Genomic DNA, 19,777 nt, shown 5'->3' on the forward strand with positions numbered 1-19,777 from the left:
TGAAAGCCTGATGATCAAAGGGGAAAGAAGACTAATTTTAAAAAATATTTAATCGGCTGACACACAGACTACTGTTAATAGTTATTTTCTGAATTGAGGCTCCTCTGCCTTCCCCTTCTCTCCACACAATTTATTGTACTCTTGCCTGATAAAGTTCTAAGAATGTCACTGTGCTTGATAAAATCACTTCTTTGCTCATGATTAAAATCCTTTCCTAGTTATCCACTAGAAAATATCTAAATTTCTTAATTAAAATCTGAGGTCTCTGGGAACAGGGTATGTGTCTTATTTATCTGTTTCCTTAGTATCCACTAAAAGATGTGGCACATAATTATGACTCAGAAATGTTGAATAAAAATTTAACTGCACTGACATGAAATTCAAGACTTTCTTTTGCTTTGCTATGTTCTGCCTTTCTACTATTTTGTTCTATAATTCTTACACGACTCTTCCCTCTTTCCAGTGTTTTTAACTTATATTCTAAACCTTGGATCTGTCTATCCATCCTTTCCCCATTTACCCATTTAGCCATTCGTAAAATACCTTTAAGGTGATATATCAAAATACTCTCAGGTGCAAGTAGTGGAAACTTCAAACCCAACTGGCTTAAGTATTAATTAAATGGGATTCACTGGCTCAAAAATTTGGAAAATTAGTCTAGTTAGAGGGCAGGTTTCAGGTGTGGTTTGATCAGATCCCTGACTCTGCTTCTCCACAAGGGATGGCTGAAGATACTGGCACTCAAAGCGTCTCAGTGAATGGCCATGGCTTTTCCATTTTACACAATAAAACCTACCCACTATGGATCTCACTGCATATAATGGTGTATTTACTGTTATTATGATCCCACCAGCAGTATAGAAAGTTGTGTCAGTTGCACAGTCATTCCACACTTTTAGTCTTTGTACTAGGAGAAAGCCACCCATATAATATGAATATCACTTGAAACATGTTTACCTGCTGACTTCCAAACAATTAAATCTACTTTTGGTTAGCCAAAGCTCAAAAAAAATTTTTCTATTTGACCACTAGAGGACAGCAGTTAGAAAACATTCATAGCTGCCACTGTATTTCATTACCTTTTTGTTGTTCCTTCTCCAAAATTATGATTAGAGCATGCTTACAGCAGTGACATATTCTGTATTTTAAATATCCTATCCTATTACCAAACTATATATTTAGATCTTCACTTTGGAAAATGTCACTTTAAATATTCTAAAACTGAAATCTTTTCAGCTTTTGCTGCTCATCGCTTAAGTAACGGAAAAAGCAGCGTGAAGAAGTTAAACAGAAAATCTCTAGGTGTTTGCAGCTAAGTGGGAGATCTCAATGCTGTTATGTGCTTTCTTTCTTTCAAGGAAGATTACATTCCACCATCTGCAATGATAACCATAATGGTACCCAAAGGAAGGGAATTAGTAACCCAGGTTGATGAAAGCAACATAGCACCTCTATAGGACCCAGAGAGAGACAGAGAGACATTTCAGTTAGATGAGATTTCATCAGAGCCGAAGAGTATTATATATAACTTGTCATTTAATGTATTAATCTGTAAATACCTTAAGTCAGGGTGATCTCCGTTTTAAGCTCCTGCATGCTGAAATTGGTATTTCCTTTATTCTCTTTACAAGTTGTACCTCTTTCCTATTAATTTGTTCCCAATATTCTCTTATACAATCACAATTTTAAGAAAAAAAGTTGACAGTTTAAAGAGGCTAATACTTTCAAAGTCCTTTTCTAATGTATCACATTGTTCTAAGTATATAGTGTGGGATGTAAAAGTAAAAATTCTTCCCTGGTGTTAGGAGAGCAATATTTGGTCTTAATTCACTTTAAAACTTGAATTGTTCCAGGATACAATGGTGTGTAGCGAATAAGGAATTTCCCCTTGGTTACAGAAAGAAAGAAAGAGAATAAAATGCATAAATCTTTCTAACAATAAATTATACAGAGTAAGATGCACACGAAAAAAAGGCACAATGAATATATGATTACATACATGGATTTTGGTATTAAATACATACATATTTAAGATTACAATGTACGTTTATTTAAAACTTCCTGCTTCCAATTTTTTAAATCAGACAGATTACAGAGAAATCAAAAGATTTTTTATTAGGCCACTAAATATAACAGTGCAGAGCACTGAGTTGTGTACACAAATGTGGGTAAGACAAACTAAATTATTTCTTCTATCTTTGGTTCTCAAGAAATTGGATAATCATAATTTCTTGGAAATGTCTCCAAGGCTAACATTGCAAATTCAGGTCAAATAAAGCTGAACAGTCCACTTAAAGACCCTTGGTAAGAAAGAATTCACAGATGGATCCCAGAGCTAATTTGTATAGCCTCAACCTGAAAGAAATGTGTAATTAGAACGAGCATTGCTTTAAGAATTCAAAGTCAAATAAAGCCATACAATAAAAAAGCTTTCCAAAGCAGATTCCTCTTTAGGAACGTACACTCTGTACATCTGTTATAGACAGCTATAAAACTGTGTTAACTGGTTTACTATAACCCTGAAAGGCACCTAGCCTACAGTGGGCACAAATACCTGTTAAGTGAGTATTTGTTGATAATCAATAGAAAATGTTGCACTCAAAATAGCCTTAGAATTAGACAGCTTGAAATTTTTTTTGAAATAAATTTTCCTTAAAATACCTTAGCAATGACTTATAAATAGCATTAATTAAGATGCATTTAAATAAATATATGAATACATATATAAATATACACATATATTTGGTGGTGAGAAAGGAAACATATCAAACTTACATTATTATTTCAAAATGTTAATAAAATTATCAAAAGGAATTCTATTGGGTTTAGAAACTTTAAGCCATTTTTCTCCCGGTGATTACAATGTCATTTCTAAATCTTAACAGAGTGAAGTTTCTTTATAATGACTCAGTCATTAACTGAGGGATTTCCAGACAACAGAATTATTTCTAAGGACATTTAGTACTTGGTCAGGCAACTACAAACATATTGGCCACAAAGGATACTTCAGATTTTTAAGTATAAATTTTAATTCAATAAGTACCAAAAAAGAAGAAGGAGAAGTGGAGGAGGAAGAAAGAAAGAGAGAAAGAAAGAAAGAAAGGAAGAAAGAAAGGAAGAAAGGAAGAAAGGAAGAAAGAAAGAAAGGAAGAAAGGAAGAAAGAAAGAAAGAAAGAAAGAAAGAAAGAAAGAAAGAAAGAAAGAAAGAAAGAGATGAAGGAAGAGTTTTTATCACACGATTAAGGACTACAATTACTGCTAAAATGATAACGTATCCTTCCACCAGAGGGCAACATTTGCAAGACATTTAAATGACCTCTCAAAGTATTTCCTGACACAAAAATATAAACAAAAGCAAACTTATAACATTGCTATTGGGTAATATCTTATGTGAATTTCAACGAATGCTATGATAACAATTATTTAAACAATTGTATATAAAACTTAATATCTACTCAGTAAAACAGAAGCAATAAATTTACTAAATATATAAGATAGAACTTTCAAAAAGAAATATATTCCTCCACATTATTGGCATTTTTTTTCAGCTCATTATTAGCCATTTAGCTCAAATACAATAGGAATATCTTACAGTGGAAGAAATGAAGAAAAATGGTTTTATAACATTGAATAAATTAACGAAAAAGTCACAGAATTTTACAAGGGGACAGGGTGTGTGGGATCACTTACTACAAGCTTTCACTTGTACAATAAGGAAACTGAAGTTTATTAAGGTTAAATAATTGATTCAAAGTTGCAGGGAGGATAATCAGCAGAATCAGGACCCAATTGAAGGTCAGCTGATTTCATGTTTCATACTCTACACCATTGATATTCAAATTGTGACCCAGGGCACAGCCTGGAAACTTAGAATTGCCGAATCTTGGGCTCCACTATAGAGCAGTTGAATCAAAATCTGTATTTTAACAAGACCTTACATTGTGTGAAACCACTCTAACACATGTTGATTCTTCATCACTGGTTGCATGACTTCAGACAATTCATTAAATCTCATTTCCCTCCTCAATAAACTAAGAATAATAATTTAAAAAAAAAAAGCAGGGAATGAAATTTTCTTAGTCTGAAGAATTAGTAAGGAATAAATGAGATCATGTAAATGAAAGTCATCCATAAATTACAACACACTACACACATTAGTTATAGTCAATGAAACCTTCTCCTTTCATTGCTAAGAGTACTTGGGAAAAGGGGACAATTCTCATAGAGGAAGAATTGTCCAATAATGCAATTTTAGGCTAAAATTGGATGAAAGATATTGAGGGTAAGGGAAGGTGTTCAATATCCTTAAATTAGTACCATATGCATAACTACTAATACTTCTTTGCATAAAGATAAATCTGGTGAACTTAAAGTCACAAAAGTGTATGTTAAGTGTTTGGACTGGGGACCACAGATGAAGAAAATCTGTTGAATTAGTAAATAATATCTGAATATATGTCTCTTTTATTGGGAGTAGCTACTAACTTAAAAATAGCCTAAATGGTAGCCTCATAACAATTCTTGTAATTTTCCATGTACACCATTTTCCCCTTGTTTATGACTTTGCTCAAGACGCCTCCTCTGTCTGGGATGTTCTCCAAGTACCACCACCCTTCCCCACCCAGTTCCGCTGGGCTGTCATCATTTTATTGGACTAAGTTTCCCTCCAAGTATTAAGACAGACAAGGAAACATCACCTCCTGACATCTTTTCTGTACACTTTCAATCCCAGGCTGGGTTACCTACCTTGTCCGATTTCACCCATAAGTATTTGTCATTGTTTTTATGTGTTTCTTTCCCACACATCTTGTGAGACCTTTCAGGGAACAGTCCCAGAATCTAGTGAAATTTTTAACAATAAATAAATATTTTCAGAATAAATAAATCAATATTTAGTCAGTGATAGCAGTCATTCTGATTCAGACACTCACTCTGTTACCAAGAGAATGGAGGAGAGAGCCAAGTGGCATTGATTTCAATAATGTGAATGTAATTATTTTAGTCTACAAATAATGCTTTTGTGTTGGATTTGCATGCTTGGTGCCCCCTTTATATATATGTATGTGTGTGTGTGTGCATATATATACATATATATATGTGTGTGTATATATATATACACACTACTTTTATATTACATATATTATTTTATATATATGTAATACTTAGCAATCAGTTTTGCTCATGGTTTAGATCTCTAGTCATTTGGGGTGAAACTCAGGCAGGAATGCTAAGAAAAATCAGTTTTATGTCACCATCCTAGCTTCACAGATATTTATTTGACTTCTATTTTTTATATAACTTTCCAGGTTTTCAAAATCATGGATATCCCTAGATGAATTAAATTTAATGAATTTGGTCACTAAAGATTTGAAAAACACAGATACTTTGAAGAGCACTAGGAGGCTCCAACTCCTGACTAGCTTGAATCTTTTGTTTGGAAGGAGGTAGTTTAATGAGTTTTCCTTTTCTGATCACCTTTGGAGATAGATATTATTTTGAGACATTCCAGAGCTTTAGAAAAATATTGTTCAGTATTATAATAGGAGACATGTATTTTAATACACATCAAAATAAGAGAAATATGCCTCCAGTGTCATTTTCTTTATTATCATTTATAACAAAATATAATTCAATAAATATTAGATTTAATACTGGCAGATAGTTCTAGCTACTTTTGATAAGTTTTTCAGCTATCCATTCAGCACATACATATCCATTGTATTATTTGGTCTATTCAAGGTATATTCTTACATGATTCTGTATTTAGATCTACACTTCTGAGATTTGGTCCCAGGATCCCAAAGAAAAATCCACTCCCCCTGTCGGCTTAAAGGAATTTCAAGGATTTTGACTTTGAGAATGTGGTTCAAGGACAATCTGTTTTGTAACTATTTGCCTGAATTGCATCTAAGAGGTTTGTGATTCATGTCGAGTGCATTAATAATTAATATTAAGCTTGCATAGTTTTCTCGCTGTGTTTAATGAAATAGATTCATTGATACTATACCTATATATGTGAAAACAAATGTCTTATATGAATGTTTCCCTAAAATTCAGCTTTAGGAGAAGATGGTACAAAATAAAAATTACACTTTAAAGGATTATAAGTAGTTTAAAATAAATCTTGAAAATATAATCAATGATATTTTGTTAACAGGCACAATATATAGCCACAAATTTCATATATTGACATTTCAGCAGTGTGCTGAAAATTAGTTAAGAGAAGGAACCTAAAATTCCAAGGAATTTATATTAAACTGATTATCTTTTATTTAACCAAGAGCACTGAGGAGCAATTATTCTCTTTGATTTCTCTATTCTCTCTCTCTCTCTCTGCCTCCCTCCTTCCCTCTCTCCTTCTTTCTTGCTTCTTCCCTCTCTTCCTTCCTTCTCTTTTTTCTTACCTACCAGGGGTTAAAACAAAACACATGAACAATATAATTATGCATTTTGTTACATATATTTTGTATTCAAGGGAGCCTAGTTGCCCCAAACACCACAAACATCAGTAAAATATGCTGTAATCTCCCTTCCCTGCAACACTGTCAGAGCTGGCATCAGCGTGCTGGGCAAAACATAGGAAACTAGAAGTTACTTGTCAATGTTTAATAAAGTCTTCCTCCCTTGCAGAGCCAAATGCACCATTCTCCCTGCAGCCCCTGGCGATGATGACATCTTCCCACTTGGTTTCCATAGCATCCATTCCTGAAGATCCTCGGTATGGTCCTTGATCAGGGCAATCCTCCCAATTCCCCTAGAAAGTTGGCGTCCTGGCCAGCCAAAAGCAGCCTCACCTTTTCCTGAAACGTACTCTGTCCGTGGTGCTGAACCATTTTACCGGGAAGCGCCCAGGCAGGCGCTGTCAGCCGTGCAGGAGGGGGAAAAAAAAACAACCCTCCTGACGCTGCCCAAGTCAGAACTGTGTGTTATTTACTCACGTCCTCAAAGAGCAGCAAGGTTTCTCCATCTTAATTCGACTCTACCGCAGAGCAGATTTGCGCCGGCGTGATGGGAGGAGATCACGGGCAAGGAGGAAAAAACTAACAGCAGCATCGCTCACCTGAGACCTAAGATGCTCCCATGAGTTTTGGAAGTGCTCTGCTCCTTACAGCAAAGACACCATTTTAAAAAGTGCTATTCATTTGACTTTGCCTTTACAGAAGGATTCTGTGGTATTTCCGCCAGCGTTTAAAAGGCAGAAGATTTGACAGAAACAAGACTTTTAAAACCCGGAATTTACATTGTTTTTTAGTGAACTGACTTCCAGGACAAGGACTCATCTGCACCCGCCCGAATACCATGGCACTGCGTGCGCCCTTTGCCGCCGGATCCTCCCCTTCCAATGAGACTTTCTGATTGTGTCTACCAACTCTCCTATTAGGAAACCCGTGGGCTGCAGGCAGCTATCCTGTTGTATTCTCATTCTCACTCTCCCTCCCCTCTCTCACTCACACTCTTGAAGAGCCACGCCGATACCTTTCTGCTGAGAAGGAAAAAACCTACAACTACCTTAAGCGATTAATACAACATGCGCAACTCCCGCCTTTCATAGCGATCACTATTTAAATTTGGCAAGAGCCGACACCAAGCTTTGCAAGAATGGAGTCGGTAAAACAAAGGATTTTGACCCCAGGAAAAGAAGGGCTAAAGAATTTTGCTGGAAAATCCCTCGGCCAGATCTACAGGTAAGGGAAAGGAAACCTATGTTTGCCTGGGACTCAGCATGAAAAAAATCTACACAGCTATTTTCTTAAACCCTGGTTGCTTAGGCAGAATGTAATATGATCAGAAAATCTTTTTTTTCCCCTGGCTTATTGCTGAAGCTGAGCTGCTTCGGAAACCGACATATTAATTCAGGAATGTTGCACTAAATGAACCTGTCTGTTTTTGTGTTTGTGTGTGTGTGTGATTTTGTTTTAGGACCTGCAGATTCCTACCCTTTTCTACTGAGGATTTATCCTTTTTACCGTTGTGAAATAGCCTGCACTTATTCAAAGAACCTTTCTTTTGTTGCTTATAGTGACACCAAATTAAATTCCTTTGATGCAGAAAAATGAATTTAAAAAATCACAACCATCTAAAAATATTAACCAAGAAAATTCCTAAGAATAGTGGCAAAAAGAAATCTGTATCTCAGCTTCAAAGCCACTTGAGTAGAGAAGCCCTCAGTGGAATCTTCCTTCTGTATTAAAGGAAGAAGAATCACAATATATCAATAATTGATAACTAAAGCAGTTCCTCTCTACATCTGAAACAAAGTATATGTATTTTTAATTATTGGACCTCTTGTAGAAGTCTAAAGGGAAATACCACAGTACTTTTAAGAAAAGCCCTACTAATAACTAGGAAAATGACTTTGAACGTACTAGAAATAATTACATTTTATTTTACCAGTAGTCACTGTACTAATTATGTTGTCAATTTCACAAGTTTAAATCCTATCAAAAATATTGCACGAATACACTGTTTCTTAATAATATGAGCAAAATCAAGAAGACATTGCAGAAACAAAAGAATAAACGATTCCAAGAGAGTGCTAATTTTCACATTTGGGAAACTGAAGCCTTTGGAAATGTATAGGAAATATAAAGAAAATGACCAGTGCACCTCCCTATTTTCCAAATCTCTCTGGTTCTGGTGGGCTTTTTGTAAGCACCATCATGCTCCTATGCGGCAGTTGATACTGCAAGGGCCCTGCGGTTCCGCAACTGCCCTGAAAAGAACTGTTCTTTCACATCCCAGCTGCCATCAGGTGGGGAGCTCAGGTGCAGAGTTCAACTTTGCATATACAAGCACATGAAGCCAATGTGAAAAAAATTCATATTAGTTGAATTTTTCTCTCCCAGAATAAATAAATTGTCAGGTGTTCTAACGTTGGGATTAGACTTTAGGAATGCTGTCTAGTCCTTTATGATCTATTCCCCAGGTGGTCTTTTGTAGAATTTGGAAGTCTGACTTTTTTTTCTTCTAATAGTCTCAAATTGCTTGACAGTCATCTCCCAAGCTATGCATTCTTGAAACTAATCTAAAATTTTCATTTGTTTTACCGTGTGTATGAAAATGATTGTGTGTGGATATAATCATTTAAAAGGGCACACATAGAAATAAGTTACATGGTGGATTGAAAAACACCTGCCAATTATAAATGGGGAGGTTCTTTGTTTAAATATCCATCTCAAGAGCCCCCAGTGCGTTACTATTCACATTTTTCTTTTTAATAGAAATTTCACAGATATATTGTGGACCAGAACAACACTATCAGCTTTTAGTAAAACCATTCCCCATCACTCTGCTTTCCTTTATCCCCTTCCCGCAAGGACCAAGGACGAAAGCCTAAAAGGAATTGAATCAGAGGGTGAAATCTTGTGAAATACTATGCAAATTAAAGACACACACACACACACACACACACACACAAACACACACACAAAACAAAACATAAATGTGAGATCTTCTACCTTGGTGTGAAACTTCTTACAAGCTTTGATTTGGGGGCGCATTCGTATATCTGAGAGTCGCATTTTACGTCTTTGGAAATGGGCCCATGGCATTTTTCGGTGTTTGTAACCGAGATAGTAATGACGCGAGATTGTGAATAATTAATTATTCATGTTCTGGCGGTAGGACGCTTAGGTGTCGGCCATATGCTTCGGAGGCCTTTGTTTCAAACTCAATTTACAAGGGAGAAAAGAGTAAGAAGTGTAACAGGATAGGAAACGTTGAACTGGCACCCTGGGGCAGGAGGAAGGGGAAGAGAGAGAGTGACACTCAGAGAGTGTTCACAGACCTTCTCCGTGGTCACCAGACCACCCCAACGGACAGGACAGGCCTTGGTCCCCGGGGGCTCCCAGGCTCAGCTAGGGGGCGGGATCCCAGTTTCCTCAACCCGGAGAGCTTCACCTTGGCTGGGAGGGAAAGGGTAGAGCCGGTGCAGGACTGTGCGTGGGCCTGCCGCGGAGCAGCCCTCGGGCGGCTGAGTGGCTCGGTGAAGGTGGCTGTCTCTGGGATAGAACGCTGCGGGTGGGAGGCGTCTACCCAGGTGCTGAGAAGGCGCCTTTCGGGTTGCCCCTTCCCTCACAAACTGCAGACCCAGCAAGAAGGGCCCAGGAGCTGTCTGTAAATCAAGGAGGTGTCTGTGAATCAAGGCGCCGTAGGGTGGATCCCGAGGGGATGGGGACTGGCTGCCATGGGCTAGAAGGTTTTAAAGTTAATGCTGCCGGGGGGAGGAGGACTGCGAGAAGGCTAGAGAGCCCAGGAGGTCCTGAAGCCTGGTACCGCCCCAGCACCTTAACTCCTGAGGTAGGGGGAGCAGGTCAGCGCCCCTCCCCCCAGTCCTGATTGCTCCTGGGAACTGGGAATGGGCGGGCGTCGGGGGTGCCTAACCCGCGGCACCTTTACCTCCCCACGCTCTGCCGCGCAGGGTGCTGGAGAAGAAGCAGGAGACCGGGGAGACCATCGAGCTGACGGAGGATGGGAAGCCCCTGGAGGTGCCTGAGAAGAAGGTGCCACTGTGCGACTGCACGTGCTTCGGCCTGCCGCGTCGCTACATCATCGCCATCATGAGCGGCCTGGGCTTCTGCATCTCCTTCGGCATCCGCTGCAACCTGGGCGTGGCCATCGTGGACATGGTCAACAACAGCACCATCCACCGCGGGGGCAAGGTCATCAAGGAGGTGGGCGAGCGCCGGCCGGGTGGTGTCGCAAAGCCGCTTCACCAGTTTGAACCCCACTTTCCCCACTGGATGTGGAAAGCCTGGCTGCCCCCTCAACCTCCCTCTAGCACTGCCCTTCTAAGATGGGCCACGATAGCGCTATCTCCTGCCTTTTCACGCTGCAGCAAGTCTCTTCCGCTCCCTGGGCCTTCCTTTTCTCCCCTGCAAAGTGGAAACAGGGTCTGGTTCGTTATGGTTTTGAGGAGAGTGACTTCATCCAAGGAGCTGGTGCTTAAACTTGTCCGCTAAACCTAGATCGAAATATTTTTCTTTTACTTGGAGGAATAGAACAGCAGATTAATTATAATTTCCCCTTGACTTCCACCAGTTCTCTCTAAACATTCTTAATAACCAAAATGAAACAGAACCAGAAAACAAATCAAAACAACTGTGCACCCATATCGGCAGTTTCCATCGAGCCCAGCCTTTGGGAGCCGCCCACATGACTGGCGGGGAGAGAGAGGAGCCGCAGCGCAGGACAGTCTGGGGTCACTGGGAATCCAGTCCGTAACCTTATGATGTGCGTTGGGTGACGCCTAGGGACAGGAGGATCAACCTCAAGGTCGCAGAAACCCTTGGATTCGGACTTCCTGTTTAGAGATCAGAGTGACCATAAGCCAGGCAGAGCAAGGGTTGAGAGGAGATACTTGGGACGGGCTGTAAATGCAAAGCGGAGAGCCACGGTGGGACTCGGGTATTCCGAGAGACCCTGCAAAGTGTGTTTGGTTTCAAAATTTTATTCAAAGGGGAAAGAAGGACGTCCCCAGTTCCCCAGGCGGGATAAGCGCTCTTCGTCACCTTTCCTGTGCAGCTAGTTCGCCCCAGTGTACTGTAACATTCACCTTGTGCGGCGGCCCAGGCTAGCAAGGGCGGAGTTAGGCCGAGACCTTGAGACACACCCCTCTCCGGCTATTAGGACCACCCCTGCGCAACACCTTCCTCTCCACTGACTCCCCCAAGTTCCCCTGGCTTCTGCAAATCTTCCCGGAGGCCAACGCCCATCTCCATTTTGCAAGGACCATTCTTTCCACTAGCTCCTCAGACTTCCTTCTGCACCTCCCATCTCAAGCTCCCACCTTCCTTCCTCAGAATTTCCCTAGTTGGGTTCTATTCTCCAAGCGATTCCACTACTGTGTCCGCACAGGGTCGACGTCGGCTAAAGGGACTCCCGCCACGAGTCTCTAGCCCCAGCCAGAGAATGGAATCTCTTAGTAGAGACTCGTAATTTCCCTAACCCGAGCCCTGATAACTCCTCGTTCATCGAGGTGATCCGACCTGCCTGACAGTCGTCGGGGAGCAAAGTCAGGGGGCCCAGCTTCACTACATAATCCGTTTGAAATGAGCACGATTTTTTTTTAAGTTAAAAGAGGCGTTTATTCTTTATAAGAAGGTATCGAGTCAGTTTTGTTAGGAAACGAAAATTAAGTCACCCCCACGCCCGGAATGCAGGGAGAGCCCCGGTTGGGAAGGGCTCTTTAGCCCGACATATGGAACGTGAATTTCAGCCCAAGCACTGACTCTACTCTCTCCCTCCACCTGTTTTTTCCCCTACTACCATAGAAAGCCAAATTCAACTGGGACCCGGAAACCGTGGGAATGATCCACGGTTCCTTCTTTTGGGGCTACATCATCACCCAGATTCCGGGCGGCTACATTGCTTCTCGGCTGGCAGCCAACAGGTAAAGCGCCGGGCCTGGCGGGCGGAGGGGGAGGTGGGACTGGTACCCTCCGGGGGACAGCACTGGCTGGGGGCAGGGATGACAGCCTCGTGGAGGTTGGGAACTCTCGAGTGAGGTCTCCTAGTCCCCTGGAACCCTCTCTCGGGTTTGGAACGCGATACCTCCTTCCACAATAAGGTGCCCCAAAGGATTTGGGCTCTCCATGGCGGGCGCACCTTGCTGCCGTCTCCTCACTGCTCTCGCTGAACTGGCTTTTGGCGAAAGGGTCGCCGTGGATTAAGTCCTGTAGGAGCTGAGAGTAGGCGTGGAGCGGGCGGAGCTGAGAAAGCCGCCGAAACACAAAGAGGTGGCGGGGAGGTGTCACTGTGCTCTGGTCTGCGCATCCCTCGGGTGTCCCTGCTCCCAGCGATGCTGACCTGCCCGTAGGGCGCGTCGAAAGCCCCGCCGGGGAACCCGCCCAGATGGTGCTCTGGGTCTGCAGGATTTGTTTCCATGGAGCCAGGCGGGATTTCAGGCGCCCGGGTGCGATTCCACCTGTTAATGAGCTCCGCTGAATAGGGGCGGGGGTGGGGAGGGCGCTCAGCTGCGTCCAGCGGCCTCCAGTCTGGCTGCGGTGGTGGCAGCAGCCGAGGTCCTAGGGCCAGCTCTCAGGAGTGCCCCCAGCGCCACCTGCAGAGGCACCTCGAAATATGAAACAGAAGGACTGATGGGGTTTGGGGTCAAGGTGCACAGCCTGGCCATTGGAGAGAGAGAAGCAGCCTCATTCACTTCATTGTGTGTAGGATGATAAAAAACTAAATGCTCCTTAAATCTAAATGTTAAGCTAAGAAAGAACGGATGCACTGGCCCTTCCCGGTCTTGCTGCATAGAGAGCCCAAGTAAAGACTTCTGGTCTTCCTTTAGCCCCTGTATCTATGACTTTTCCCCTCTCCCTCCCCCCAAAAGGTTAAGCTTTCCTGGGAAGTAATCTGAAACTGGGCACCACTTTAGTCTTGATCTTCTCTCTGCTTTCCTAAACTGGTCTATCAATATCTCTCAGTGAAATCTCCCAGGCCTGTCCGTGGCTTTTGTCACCTACAGTTCCATTCACTCGAAGTGTCTTCCTGCCCAAGATTTCTCAGTCATCTCCAAAGCCTTGGGAGAAGTTCTTGGAAATTTATTTTAGGCTTAATGCTCCTAGGGTGAGGATTTTTGGACTGTGCTTCAAAATGTCAAAAGGAGAGTGCAATAGATGAGGAATAGTGCCTTTTGAATATTGTCTTTACCCTGACATTATGATGGGTAGTACTCAGTCCCAACAGGAGATAAAACATTCTTTTAAGAAAGGTATCAATTTAAATTGAAAATTATTAACTGTATAGAGAACCCAATTGTATGGATAGGAAAAATCAAAGAAAAAATTGATAAAGGGCAGAAAAATTGAAAGGAAGTAATCCCTTAAATATTACTGGTAATGAACATGCTACATTTTTGGCTTTTATATCCCTAATGCATAGTGTCTTGATTTTGATATTGATTGATATTTCCTAAATATATTTTCTAAAACAAAATAAACTTCCCAGAGAAATACTCCAAACATATGTATATAAAATATCCTCACTTCAGTGGAAAAAAAAGATCCAACAATTCACCAAAAATGGGGGGAAAAAAGCCCACAAAGTAGGAAACACAATGTAATATGAAATAAAAATATGATGGTTATGCCTTTAAGTTTTTTCAGTGTCGAAATCTTCAGCTTGCCAAATGTTAAAATGCTAACATATTCCTGCCAGGAAAAAACACCAGGGATGCTCTTGGTTTCCCTCTTTCTAACACTGGGAGGTCAGTAAACAGGTTTTCCTGTTTAAAAAAAAAAATGCAAGCTCATTGCTATCATTTGTGTCCTGTCTAGTAAAGAACAGACTGATGCTGACTCAGGTTTTAATTTATTTGGTAGATTTTCCTCAAAGGAAAAATTTCTAAATTTTAGGATTCTCATTGGTATCCCAAATCACCTCATATGTAAATGAATACTTAAGAGAGAGAAACTTAATATTTTTACATACAATGTTTTGTGTTCTCCAAGACTGAGAAAAATAGGGTCAAAATTTATTATTGTAAAATATTATGAACCAATAGAAGAGTAAAGACTTCTCAATCACATTTTAGGATTTTTACATATTTGCTTCATTGTTTGAAGACGATAACAAAACATTTTAAATACAGTGGAAGCCTCCTGTGAAAACAGGCTTACAAATGTCTAACACTACCTTTTCCAATTATACAAGTGTTACATAACAAATAAGAAAAGCACATTAAGGAGGATAATTTAAAAAACAATAAATAATTTAATCACCCAGGACATCTATTATTAACATGTTGGTGAATGTCCATTTAGCCCTGTGCATGCTACATAAAATTTTATCTTAGAAGACTCTTTTTTTTAACACAAAATCTGAGAGGTTTTTAGAATTGGTTTGAAAGATGTATATTTCTTATTTTGATCCTTTTCCACAAACAGTAGAAACAACACAGCAAGGCCAGTTTTCCAGCAATAAGTGTTGTATGCCCAGTCTCCCTATAGATCACTTAATAATAGAACAAGATTTCCCCAGAGTGGGATACTGGGGACAGATTCCTTTCCCTCTAGGTGTAAAAGAAGCTCACTTTGGAAAGTGTTTGCCATCACTGTTGTGGGCGGAACTGGAGTAGAGGAACCAAGGTGTGTGGAGATAGCTCCTCCAGAGAGAAGGGCTTCAGGTTACACCTCCTGGCAAATTTCTCAATGAACAAGCAGCCATGATTTGGCTGCTGCAATTCGTGGATTAAACAAGAGCAGCCCCACCCTCGGTCAGAATACAGATCCTTGGTCCTTGTTCTCGTCAAACTCTAAGGAGTCTTGCTTTCCTGCTCATCAAGAGAAGGAAGCAGGCGAGTCACAGGGAAAGGAAACTGGGTCTCCTAAGGGAGCTCTTACGTCATTTTTTCCTTTTGTTTTTCCTTAAGGGGCTATTGCACAACCTGGGAAGGAAAACTTGGTCATCTCCAGGGAAGGCCTTAGGGTGGGGAATCAAAGAGAGACTCCTTACAAAATCTGAAATGTTTTTAGTTGAAAACATATTTAATACAGCGATAAAAAGGTATTGGGGGAAAATTAACTTTGTCTTTAAGCAATAAAGAGCATAGGGCTTAAAATAATCCAGATACTTACAAAAGTGAAATTGCTAAAAACTCTGTCTTGCATTTAGAGAGTGACGAGGAGCTTGGGCAAGTATTTAATGGGAGAAACGACAGAATTTTCACAAAGGCATAACCAACCAAGGTCAGATTTACCAAAGGAAGATTGGTCAACATTATGTTTTTAATGGGCAACGTCTTATTCACAAGGACTATTCCTGCTTCTGTCTAGGTGGCAGTATTATTTAAGCCCTATTTTTAAAATTTCCTCATTCTGCACCTGTCCTGATTTCCCAACCTTGCTTTAATTTTTTTTTTTATGGAGCACTTAATTGCCAACTGTCATACCAATATTTTACTTATTTATCTTTTTGTTTAATGACTGCCAATAAAATATAAGCTATACCAGTGCAGGTAGTTTTATCCATGCATTTTCACCACTTTATGTCTAGCATCTCAAAGAGTCCCCAGCCCATGATAGATACTTGGGAAGTAAATAAAATAAACATCACAATAAACTGTTTCGGGCTTAAAAAAAAAAAAAGGTAATATCGCATAGTGGTTAAGATTCAGGCTGTAAAGCCCAATATGGGTTGAGACTCCTGAATGTATTACTTCATAACTGAGTGACATAGAACACTATTTAACTACTCTGAACCTCAGTTTATACTTCTGAGAAAGAGGACTAATAAAAGTATCTGCCTGATATAAGTATCATGAGCAATAAACAAGAGAATACGTGTAGGGTGCTTAGAAATGCCTGACACTCAATAATCATTGGCTGTTATCATTTATTTCTAATAACATCTTAAATTCAGAAAAAGAAATTGAAAGAAGAAATTTTTATGATCATTCAGAATCACTTGTGTTTAAATTTGCCCTAAGTAATAGTAATGTAAAAAGATTATTTCTATTGTGATTAAAAAAACACCTCTTTTCACATGTCATATTTATGCTTTTAAAATTACCTTTCCATACACATTATTCACAGTAAAATTATTATTCACTGAAAATGCTATTTGTCTCATTCGGAGGCTTTGTAAAGAGCTGTCTCAAAAAATATTTTTAGCCAAGGGTGTAGAGACAGTGTAGTAATTCAGTGCAAGCAGTCTTTGAATTCTAGCCAGGCATTATAATTGCACTTAGAGAAATCCATTTAAGTCTGAGGGTGGACTTCACTGTTGAAAATTACAGATGACTTTCCCCCACCCCTATCCTTTATTCAACAAGGTTTCAGTTTCTAGTACGACAATTTATCTTTTCAGGTATTTCTTTGGTTTCTAACTTTACTTTTTGCTAAAGAGAAAACAGTTATCTTTTTCAGGTAAGAAAATGAGGATCGGGGGAGGGTATAGCTCAGTGGTAGCATGTGTGCTTGGCATGCATGAGGTCCCAGGTTCAATCCCCAGTACCTCCATTAAAAAGAAATAAATAAGCCTAATTACCTCCCCTTCCAAAAAATAAACAAAGAAATTATTAAATAAATAAATGGTCTGAATAAAGAGACAAGCTGGAAGAAATAAAAAAACATTAAAAAAAAAAAAGAAAATGAGGATCACATGTATCTACAGCTTATAATGAAGTCCCTGTAACAGAAAAAAACCATATTAGAACTGGACAGGGCTCGTCCAATCTAGGCCTCTCAATTTCTAGACCAGGGAAGGAAGCAGAGCATCAGGGAGGTGGTGACTTGATCAAAGTCACAAAGGAATTTTGATCGAAGCTCAGGTGTCCAGTAGTGCACGACCACAGGCTAGCTCTACATTGACATTTACCACCTCTACCTCCTGTTTTCTGCTTCATCACCAAGTTTGCTTTCAGCAGCAAGCTGAGCCCTCTGCTCTCTGAATGAGTGCATACAATCTATCATGCCCCAAATCCAGGACAGAAAGCCACGAATTAGAGACAGAAGCCTTAGCAGGCCCAAGAGATCCTTAGATTTTTGTGGCAGGAGAAACACACTGTATTTTTGTGTGTGTGCTAGCTCCCAAATGATTTGGCCATAATGTGAGTGATTCTCTTCTGTCCCCTGCAAAAGGCAAAATCCAAACTTGATAATGACTTAAACAAATAGTGTGGTTTTTTCCTGAGGGAGAAAATGTGGTATTTGGAACTTTTCTTCTGACCGAACGATTTGGCAGTTTGAGCTCCTTGAAGACTGCTGAGGTTTGAAAGTGACTGGGATAGTGTAGACCTTTTTTCCTACAAGAAAGAAGAGGTTCTTCCTTGGGCTTTTGATTGATACAACTCAATTTGTACTCCTGATATAGAAGAGAGAGGATTTATACTTAAAAGTGAACAAGTTCTAATGCATGGATTATGAAACTGTTTACTAATGTGCATTTGCATTTATAAAAGTGAAATCTGATGTGCTTTAGGTAAATATTCTGGCTTGCCTTATTATGAAAAATTCTCTTGTGAGAATGATTTTCAGAAAGAGGAACAAAGATATTTTAAACACAACATCTTCATATTTAAGCCTAGAAAGGAATAATTTTGCTGGTTGTTTTGTCTTTTTCTTTCACAGAAATAAAGATAATGAAGATGTGCTTTATTTATTAGAATAAGTATGGGAAATTAATTTTTAAGTCTCATCACCAAACTATCTATTATCTATCTATCTATCTATCTATCTATCTATCTATCTATCTATCTAATCATCTTTTCCCCTCTATACTTACCCATATATTGCAACATCTATTGCAAGCAGGAGTTTCTTAATCCTTCCAGTGAGAAACATTTGCAGATTCTTTTTGATGAGAAAATAATTCAGACTATGACCACAAAGTCTACTGCAAGAAACACCACCCTGCTATGATGGAATGGGTTTCTAGTCATCCAGTCTTTCAGAGACAGAGGTGCCTATCTCAATTTCACCCACCTAGCTCCCTATCAAAAACATCAAGTGGTCTCCCCGTTGTGGGCTCTGAAGGTTAGGGATCTGGGGCGATGCAGAAGAGGCCTTCTTTTTCTGACAAAAGGAAATATCCTTTCTGGGAGATGAATAGATGTATCAAGGAGGAGGGGGTCCCTGAGGGCTTGCACGTGGTTTGCTGCCATGAGCTTCCCTCTCTTTCCATCCTCCTCTCCTCTCCCCATGACCAGCTCTGGCTTCCCTGCGGCTGCCACATCCTTCAACTGCAGTGCAGAAGCAGCCTCTCGAGGGGAGGGACATGATTTTGAGGGTGGAGAGAGTCCGGTGGGCAGCTGGTAGAATGATTCTCTGCTACCATATGCCACTGTTGGGGCTGTCTCATTTCTCTGTCATGAGTGATGAAGTCATTTTTACAGCATAATGATGTGCCAAGGGACCCAGAGGGCTGGCTTGTTCTTGTGTATTCCTTTTTTAATTTGGGAGTGGGGCCGTCAGATGTAACAAAAGGAGGCACCCTAGCCCTGATTTGATTAGATTAAATCCATTAAACAGCCTGAATCAGTCTATTCGTACAGACCCTGTAGGAGAGGATTAGTGCCACACCTGGGGTGAGGAACACTAGTTCCCTGTTAAGTGACAAGCTCTTGCCCAAATGGAAATTGATGGATTGATTCCAGGAAAATAGATATTATCGGTAGAAATGACAAGTCACCAGTGTTCTTGTCACCTCTTCCGGGCAAATCCTTGTGGGGTGGCCTTGATATGTGAGGGTGTTTGTGGCTATGGGTCACAGGAAAAGAATATGACTGGGGATTTCACAGCCAACTCACTCTGGGTCACAATGAATGTTAATCGTCAGACAGAGTGTGATGCTGGTTTTCAGCAACTGCGTTTGCTTTCTAAACATTTCTGTATCAGGAATACTATATGCCTCACAAATCTGGCATCTGTCTAGTAATATAGAGCCTTCTCTCCCCATGCCCCTTTCAAAAGTGCACACACACACACACACACACACACTTCTTTTCTATGTCTTATTACAGTGTGAAATAATATTCTCTTATATATAATCATTTTAAGAACACTGGAGTGTGTGTGTGTGTGTGTGTGTGTGTGTGTGTGTGTGTGTAAAACAAGCAGGGAAAAAACAAAATTAGATTTTAACTTGAAAATAAGCAAATTGAATTCATTTTAGTATGTCATGCTGCAGAGGAAATCATGAGGCAAACAACAATTTTAAGTAGCTTTCAAGTGGTTTATCATTTTGAAAAGCAATCTTAATAAGGAAATGGTCCTTATTTTATCTCACAGAGATTGTAATGATGTTCTTTGAGAAACTGAGAGCACCTACCAGT

The 19,777-nt window shown here is 40.2% G+C and overlaps 1 protein-coding gene across 1 annotated transcript in view; it reads left to right on the forward strand.

Annotated features, from left to right (window-relative positions):
• Positions 1-7,492: 7,492 nt before the first annotated feature.
• Positions 7,493-19,777, forward strand: part of SLC17A6 (solute carrier family 17 member 6) — a 37,331-nt gene continuing 25,046 nt past the window's right edge. Inside the window, exons 1-3 of the mRNA XM_006209277.4 lie at positions 7,493-7,685; positions 10,421-10,673; positions 12,273-12,391. Coding sequence (XP_006209339.1) covers positions 7,600-7,685; positions 10,421-10,673; positions 12,273-12,391 — 458 coding nt within the window. The 5' untranslated portion in view covers positions 7,493-7,599. The remainder of the gene's footprint in view (positions 7,686-10,420; positions 10,674-12,272; positions 12,392-19,777) is intronic.

This window comes from Vicugna pacos, chromosome 10 (assembly GCF_048564905.1).
Source record: "Vicugna pacos chromosome 10, VicPac4, whole genome shotgun sequence".
NCBI classification, from domain to species: Eukaryota; Metazoa; Chordata; class Mammalia; order Artiodactyla; family Camelidae; genus Vicugna; species Vicugna pacos.